The sequence below is a fragment of the Pavona decussata genome, unplaced genomic scaffold (genome assembly GCF_977016875.1).
Source record: "Pavona decussata unplaced genomic scaffold, jaPavDecu1.1 SCAFFOLD_236, whole genome shotgun sequence".
In the NCBI taxonomy this organism is placed as follows: domain Eukaryota; kingdom Metazoa; phylum Cnidaria; class Anthozoa; order Scleractinia; family Agariciidae; genus Pavona; species Pavona decussata.
The window spans coordinates 878,577-887,500 of NW_028145641.1; the positions used below are offsets into that span (position 1 = coordinate 878,577).

Sequence of the window (8,924 nt, forward strand, 5' to 3'; positions counted from 1 at the left end):
TGATTTTAGACTTTCAAAAAACCACTTTTAATGAGCCAGATGTAAACCTCGGTTAACTTTTAATCATGGATTAGCATTAATCGGCTTTCGAACAAAGCTGGTGTCAATTTGATAACCTTAACCGCAAAGCAGACAATTTAACTATATAATCAAGAAGAACAGAAACATGTCCGAAATTAATGGTCTTAGAAGTAAAAACACATCGCAAAAACCAATATTCACTTTGAAGTACAAAAACTAGATACCTATGTTAAATTAGCTTACGGCGCAATTTCACTTTAGCGAGTTACTAACTTTGGATTTTGAACTTTGTGTATTAGGTTATAACTTTACTGGGTGGATTTTGACGCGTGATGTATGATGGCTTTCTTTATGGGAGAGGGCGTTCTGATAAAGAGATTGAATTTAACATTCTCGGTCCTTGTTAGAGGGAAAATATCATGGGGACCTGGTGTTATATCAAAAACTCCAAAACGTTTCTATATCAACAAAAACCTAAAAGTATTGTTCAGATTTGTTGTAGATTGTCACCCCAGTGCACTGAGACTATCGATGAGTATCTCTGGCCACAGATGGACTTGGCCAAAGTGGGCTGCAACTTAAACGAAAAAATAAGGCTAACTGTTTTCAATGTTCAAGGTCTCGCATTTTCCTTTCTAAAATGCACCAGAGCAGGTCATGAAGTTGTCCTTTCAAGAGTTCAGTTGATTTCTTTTTCTTGATGCACTATAATTATTTTGTGACTAATTTAAGGTGTTTTAACACCTTTTTCACCACAAAAGGTCAAACTTCCTGTCATAATTCCCCCTTTAAGGAATGGGATCTTGCTTAAGGCTCCAATGTCTTCTCTGAGTTAAGGGCCCGTGGAGCTACCCTCAGTGACGATAATGCGGCATAACTATCTATAGCGACTCCCATGGACATTTACACATTTCATTAGTACGCACGCTACATTTGGACGGAAGAACCCTCGCTTTTACACCGACATAACTGGATCATTTTGAACGGCTTATTCAGTACCATAAATACTAGTTTAGGAATTAAATTTTATTTAATAAGATCTCCATTCAAAGTCGGGCACTAACCTGTGTCAGGGCTTTCCTTTGTTGAAGCTGTTAAGTTTGTTTCTTCAGTAGGCTTTGTAGCAGATGGAGGGGAAGCTACAGCTAAGGACAGGAAAGAAAAAAGGCAACCATCTTTTCCATATTGATTATGGTCTGGGATGCTTCTCGCAAACATGTAGTTAGCAAGAGCACACAACAATAATACACAGGAAGAACTTAAAAAGAATTGCCGATTTTGTTAGGTTGCACCCATTTGTATCCTAACCATCCGCAGCCAAAAATAATTTCTACTAGTTTCTGTGAACTAGTAGGGTTATTGTTAACAAAACGGAACCATTATTTTATAACCACCGATACAAATATATTTTCTGGCTAATCAAAGGAACCCAATAAATAGGGGACACTGCCCCTTTAATGCTATCCACAGATGTTTAGAGATCTTTAATTTAAGGATTACTCTTGCAAAAATGAAGATCTTTGAGGATCTTTTAAAAGACTTTCACCGCCTTGGGCCCGAGTGTTACACATAGATCCATGGGCCTTACTCTAAGCTACTTATTTGATAAGCACTATTGAAGTTAAATTAGGATCAAGGAATCATACTTGGATTGAGAACAAGATTCCTGTCAAGAGTGAACATTCCAAGTATTCCATTATTCATGTCATCCCGTAGAGGCTGTAACGGATCATTGACACCTTTTTGGAACTGTAGCTGAACAACAGCCATAATACTACCATTTCTAAATGATAAGACACGCAGAATATAATAACATTTAGTTTAAATCTACAAGCGTTCTGTCACGAATGTTGTTCTCTTATTGGCTACCCTTCTCAATATCTATTCCGTTGTAGAATAGATAGTGAGTAGAGTGCGTAGCGAGTGGCGTGACCAATTTATACCATTAGTCAACAAAAACGTGAATCTGTCTTGTTGTTAAGTTTTGAACAATTAGTATATTTATACCAAAACAATAAGATTATTTGCTCTCAACTTTTATGCATGATCTAGCCGATGAGGGCGAATCATGCGATAAAAAGTTCGAGCTTATAATCAATTTTTTTACCTGAGGACGAATGTTTTGTTTTCCATTGCCAAATAAAGTAGTCCCTTATTGAATGAATCTGGCCCCTGACTGGCAGAGATAGGATGGTGATGAAAATTGTAATTCAAAACAAAAACCACTGCAAATTGCAAAACATTCCTTTCCATTTGGCTTCCGCAACTTTTCAAGTTTTCTGGCAAAAATAACTGATCACATAACAACACTGTTTCACTTATGTAGTTACCTGAATTCTACAATAGCCACACCGTAAAGCTGTTTTGCAGCATTCTCGGGCCTGCTGTATGGGCTGGTGATCTAATGGCCACAAATTCATTTTCAGTAAAACATTCACTATTTACAACATTTGCAATTTACCGTAGTGGCAAAAAAGTAAGAAAAGAAAATTAAGTATTAAGAAGTTGTAAATTAAGTGTCTACCAGTGTTAAAACGCAGCATTGTTTACATTATCAAGGACAGAACTGTTTTCAATTCCGCAGTTAACCACGCCACTAGCTCCATTCGTAAATTTAAAAATTACTTGGGATCATCCGTTCAGGTCAGCGTGAACACTATTGGAGATCACTTCGGGATCGGAATCATTCCGAGGCTGTGCAAGTCGCTGTTAAGACATAAATGTTTTCCTGGAATTTCATAAAAGGTGGAATTTGTCAAGTGGTTCAACGACACCGGAAACACAACGGCACCGCTCAAACACAAGCTGAGTACATGAAAGCGAAATTCAATGGAGACAGAGGCGAAAGTCAACAAGACACTGGCTTCAATGCGCAATATTGAGAATTGTACAATATACGTTAAAAATAATTATTGCGTTCGACGTAGAAAGAACGCACTCCTAATACGGATTGGAATCGAGATTGTATGGAACAAAATTGAATGCATGGATCTTGGGACGTGTATCTGGCATCCCACGCAGATTTTGCAGGGGCGGATGACATCATCACCAAGTTGGCAAACGAGAGAATAAGCCTGGGATCGAGATCATCGAATGCAATCCCTAATCTTTGATTACTCAAGCAGAAAGAAGCAGGGGAGCAGCGGGGGAGAAGGGGGAGCAGGAATGGCGCAGTGGTGAGAGCATTCGCCTCCCATCACAGTAGCCCGGGTTCGATTCCCGGAGTTGACGCCATATCTGGGTTGAGTTTGTTGTTGATTCTCGTCCCTGCTCCAAGGGTTTTTCTCCGGGTACTTCGGTTTTCCTCCCACCACAAAAACCAACATTTACAAATTCCAATTCGACCTGGAAACAGTGGACGAATAGCCACTCTGTGGATGTGCCACTCAACTTCTCATTCATTTATTTGTTTATTTATTTATTTATTTATTTATTACCGTATTTATTCGATTAACCGCTCTGAGCGCTTTTTTAATTTTGGGCCCATGAGGGTGGGCGCTTATTATTTTCCCAGATTTTCAGCAAGCAAGGACATTTTTAGAGAATAACAAAACAAGGGATAACAAGGTTATTTCGCTTCAAAAAAACAAAACAAAGTGCAAAAGCTTAATGAAATAAGCCATAAACAATACATAGTTCATTGACTACCATATCTCAAACCAATTTTGGAACACAACTGACGCTCCTCTTACTTCACGCTGGGCTAGAACAGAAATGTTTTTGTTCGGAGGGGGTAATTAACTTTTCGGACTTTCAGGCTGGGTGCTTATTGGAAGGTGGGCAGTTGGTCAATAAATACGGTATAGAGTGTTTTCACATGACATCATAACGGCCATGTTGGTGTTCAAAACAAAAGAAATGGTGGCCATGTTGGTGTCCCAAGCTAAATGTCGCGGAATTGAACTCTTTTTATGCAAATACTCTCTTTTGTTTCAGTAAACCATTATGGCCAGTATTCACGTGAATGAAAACACTCTATTACTAATTTATAATACTCATTATTATCATAAGTAGTATTCGCGGTGCGGCAGGGTGCTCTGCGCGTGACCCTTTAAAGGATTAAACTGACACTTGTACATGAATATGAAAAAAATAATGTACAGTACATGTTTTCAAACATACAAAGTTAATGGTCTTAACTGCTGTGCAAAACATAATGGATTCTAACTTACTGCTGCAGTCACAGTCGACGCTAACTGTTCAAACTCAACAGATGCTGGGTTGCTAGGAGCATCCTTAAGTTCCTTTCCCAAAATTGTAATTCGAACTGTGAATAAGTTACACTGGTTACTTGGACCTGTCACAAGACAAGTGGTACACAACTGTTAACTAATACCTCCAAATTTACAACATTTAAATGAAACTTCCTTTATATAAAATATATGTAAACACTTACATCTTACGTTAACAAGGGCAAGACTTGAGGCAGTTCCATATCCATTACTAGCAGTACATCTGTATGATCCCACATACTTTTTCTGTACATTAACAAGATACAGCCTGTAACCAGTGGCATTGACTAACTGATTAGCCTGTGTGGCACCTTCTCTTGTCCAGGTAATGTTTGGTCTGGGTTCACCGGAAGCATTACACATCAGTGTCAAATTCTGTCCTGCATCAATTCGGGAAGTCCTTGCTGGTGGCACAGTTATTCTTGGAGGAACTAAAAACAGTAAAAAATAACAACAAAAAGAGATTATTCAGTAAATATTACAAATGTAACGATAAAAAAAAGATTATTAAGCAGAACGAAATAAAGTTCCAGGTATTTTTAGTTTCACTAGTCAATGTAAAAATATGTTTTCAAGCTTTTACATCAAACAATAAATAGACAAATAAATAATTAAAAATGGTGTTGACAAGTAAATCAATACGTGTAAAAGATACATTATTTTATAAATACTGACCAGCAAAAGTTCACAGTAGTGCGCAAATACTACAGTGTATAATATTTTGCTGAATCAATTATTTATTATAAGTATTAATTTTTGTTTTCATGATCGACAGTACTAATCTGAAAATTGACCTAACAGTGCTTTTGTTCTGCGTGCTCTGTATGTGGCTGTTTATCTCACTTGTAATTAGCTAATGTATGTTGAGTGTTTAAACACGGAGCGATCCTATAAGACCAGGCTGAACAGTTCAGACTGTCAATCAAAAATCCCAAACGCGCGTATCGGATTGGTTGATTACCAAAGGTCTTATTTTAGCACGTTCAAGTTCCCGCAACTTCGATTCGAAAGGACGTGACGAGTTGGCGGAAAAGCTGTTTTAGTTCGAATTATTTTGTTCAAAATCAATCCAACGAATATGGCTACAGGAGAAGAATTTAGAAAGTTAAGTAATCCGTCTAGTTTGAGATCGGAAATTCATTTATCGGCTGGTAAAATCTTATTCTTTCGAGATATTTCCGAAATGATTAGGATAAAGTTCCTAAACAAACTCTGCCTCGAAATAGGTTGTTCTTCTGAACTTGAACCCAACATGATGACTCCAGCGGCCGTTTAGCGGAAACATCTGCCAAATTTTGAAAATCCCGCCAGTTTTGGCAAACAACACAGACTCGTTTTGGTGATCGGCATGTTCAGATGGAGGGATACAGATGTCCAGTTCGTCGCAGGCTTCAGTTTATAATGGTTTAATCGATCTTTTTACTGTGTATTTTGTAGAAGGATTTCGAATTTCGAGGTAAGTTTCGTATAATCTTTCGATTGCGGCAACGAAACTTTATTATTCCCGTTATTATCGTTAATCTCGCTAATTTCTGGTGTTTTACAAGATATATAGTTAGCGTTTAGCATATTTTTATTGCATGATAAATCGATTCCCTCTTCGATTTTACAAACGATAGTTTTTCTCTCTTTTTTCGTCGACCGTTACCGATGTCATCCACCATTATACTGATCCGTTTGGAAGCCAACAAAGCACTTCAAAGGAGGCGTGTCCTTCCCTTTTATAGGATCGCTCCGTGTTTAAGGTAACTTTCAAAGTCAGGGCGTCAGTTAAAGGGAACCTGCACTCTGACAACAAACTTTGACCTTAAATTGTTGGAAATGTCTAAATTGTAAATTTTAATTTGAGAAGTATAAATGACATTCAAGTTTGCTCAAAACTAGATATGATTGTTCTCTATTTTCGCTTTTAAATTTGCAGCGCGCCACCATTTTGGATTTTTATGACGTCATATGGTTGCAGCTATTGTCAGTGAGCAAAAGTTCGTTTGTTTGAAACAATTGAGTAACCGTGTTCCGTCATGAAATCTAACATGGCGGCACCCGGGAAATTTAAGACGGTGCCTACTTTTGTTACTGCACATACGTTCTACGCATCTCGTGATACTCGGGTTCCTATGGGTGGTGGCTACTAATACAGGGGTATTTTTGCGCGGTTTAAAACTATTCGGGGAAAGCGAGCGGTATCTAAAAAGAAAATTGGGGGTAACCGTGCATTTTTCAGAGATAATAAAGCTTCAATTTGGGAAAAATGCCATACATTGCTATGTATTTTACTGCGTCTCAGAATACTTGTTACTTGATATCTCTGAAAAGATGCGTGGTTACCCGCAATTTTCTTTTTGGATTTTCACAGCCCGTGCTAAGATCTGCTTTTCCGCATAGTCATAAACTGCGCAAAAATACTTAGAGATACGTAGAGATCGCCACCATTTTATCAATTTGTGGTTTGGTGGGTCCTGTTCGAGTAAAGTAGTTTTGACCTCTTCCCTAACAGCATAATGACTTCGGACCATCAAAGAATACGCGAATTGTGAGCATGGAACACCCTCAGACGCTTTTCCGTCGTATTTACTCCTTCCATTTCGCGCGATATCCCTGTTGACTTGATCCTTTCAACACGGCGATTTTCTTACCAAAATAAAAACATTCGAAACTGTTTGTCGATCGAGTATTCTTTATGCAATATTTCCAAAAACGTGTATTGTAATTGAAAGTGTAGAGAAACTCAATCGAGCGGCAAGAGTATGCAATATTTGCTGTAAGTTTACAGCCCAACGAGTGACCGATTGAACAACTGAGCGTGTGACATTTCCCCACATTAAGATTACTCGTTCATTACGTATTCACGAGTTAAAAAGCACACCTTGGTCCTGGTCTCGTTTTTTCCCGTAAAAGAAAACCCAAATAAACCAAGGAACGTTGTTCTTTAAAATAATGTGCGAGAACGAAGCACCGCCAACCTGTTAAAATAACTTGATAAATCATGTAGAAAGTGTTTAAAACAAGATATCGTTTCTGTTTGGGAGCATGCTGCGAGAGTGAACAGGCTCGTGCAAAAAACAATATGCGGGTTTTCGGTCTAGAAGGGGACAGCGGAGAGAAAATTTCGAGGAGAAATTCATCAAATTTGCAGAAGAAATCGGGAAGAAGAGGTTTAATATGACGAGAATGAAGTCATTCATAGAATTTATAGAGCGAGAAGAAGCGACGGAGATGCGGAAGGGTGAAAGCGCAACAGTAAACCGAGACCTGTCATTTCATCTGGCGTGCTAGTTGCCCGCCCGCTGGTTGTAACGGAGTGACTTATGGCATAGGTCTTCTTGACAAAATGTCGTTGACAGTTCTTATGGATTGTTTCGATTTTCTTTTTTCTTTACTTTGGTCTCAGTTGAGGATATGATGTCCTCTTAAGCAGCGCTTTTCTTTGTGGTTTGGCGTCGTTCTATTTAAATTTTTCTTCTTCAATTGCTTTTTCCCTTTGAGCTTTGGGAAGTTGGTAACTTGTTTTGTCGTCCTCCGTGTCCTACGTATCGCTCCTGGTCATAGTTTAGAGAATCCCGCAGGTTTTTGGTAATCTAGTTGGATTGTGTTCAAGGAACTTGTGCCAGTTTGTGATCCCGAAAGATCATGGTAGTTATCCTCCACTATTGGTTTCAGCAAGCAATGTAATGTTACAAGCAAGACCCTTACGATTATCTTCCGTTGAAGATTTGTTTTAGGGAAACGTAGACGGTCAAACTCAATTCATACTCAAATCTGGCCGAGTTTGTGTTTTATAGCCACTTCTGTGGGATGTTAGGATCAACCTATGTCACTGCATGATATTATATAAAGGAAAATACAGGGAAATGTAAAGAATCAACCATAGGAGGACACAGAAAGAGCATCCGAACAAGAACACGGAGGGTCGTGGGTTCGAATTCCATCTGGGGCTCAGATTTTTTCTGTGTCCTCTTATGGTTGATTCTTTACATCTCCCTGTATTTTCCTTTAGATGTTAGGATCGCCGGATAATGAAGTATTCATTGCCCCAATGATATGATATGATGCAAAAACATCAACACGATTGAGGAAGTTAGTATTCTTTCTTTCCAACAATTCGTTTAATGTCATACTGAAAATACCATACGAAGCGAAAATTGCTGAACCAAAAAGGCGCTAGGGAGTAATTGCGTGACATCACGGTAAAGTCTGGAATTTTCTCAAATTTTTGGCACGTTTCCACCGTTTACTGAACTGTTGTGGCATGATTAATATACCCAGCCTACACGTCTACACTCTGCAGTTTGCCAGTGACCAGTAGCAATCATATTAGGTTAAATTCGAAATAAGCTTCATCGCTTATCCTTACCATAAACTTGGACATCAACAATGAATCTTATTCTAACAAAAGACACACTGAAAAAAACCACTTCTAGAATAATGTGGCCCGAAAAGTATAATAGCCTCCGCTGGGAATTTTTAACCAACATGCAACACAAAGTGAACCACATCTCGGACCATCGAGAACTTGTAATCGGAAAATTGAAACAGAGCTTATCTCAAGACAAACGATTCAACAAAAGATGGAAAGACTAAGCGACAAACTACAGCTGTAAAGCATAAAATAGTCTAAAACAAGCAGACAGCAAGCCCAGTACTAGTCTCCTACGCAGCCGTTTTAAGGCT

General features: G+C 38.6%; 1 protein-coding gene and 1 long non-coding RNA gene across 2 annotated transcripts in view; one reads left to right on the top strand and one right to left on the bottom strand.

Moving 5' to 3' along the window:
* LOC146457913 (fibroblast growth factor receptor 4-like) overlaps positions 1 to 8,924 on the bottom strand; it is a 201,383-nt gene that overhangs the window by 177,737 nt on the left and 14,722 nt on the right. The window contains exons 4-7 of the mRNA XM_085091407.1: positions 4,418 to 4,684; positions 4,194 to 4,318; positions 2,352 to 2,422; positions 1,668 to 1,804 (exon numbers count right to left, since the gene is read on the bottom strand). Of these exons, the coding sequence (XP_084947533.1) occupies positions 1,668 to 1,804; positions 2,352 to 2,422; positions 4,194 to 4,318; positions 4,418 to 4,684 (600 nt within the window). The remainder of the gene's footprint in view (positions 1 to 1,667; positions 1,805 to 2,351; positions 2,423 to 4,193; positions 4,319 to 4,417; positions 4,685 to 8,924) is intronic.
* On the top strand, positions 4,694 to 7,263 carry LOC146457919 (uncharacterized). Its single transcript, XR_014858360.1, has 2 exons — positions 4,694 to 5,111; positions 5,981 to 7,263. It is a non-coding gene; the product is annotated as an uncharacterized LOC146457919 (long non-coding RNA).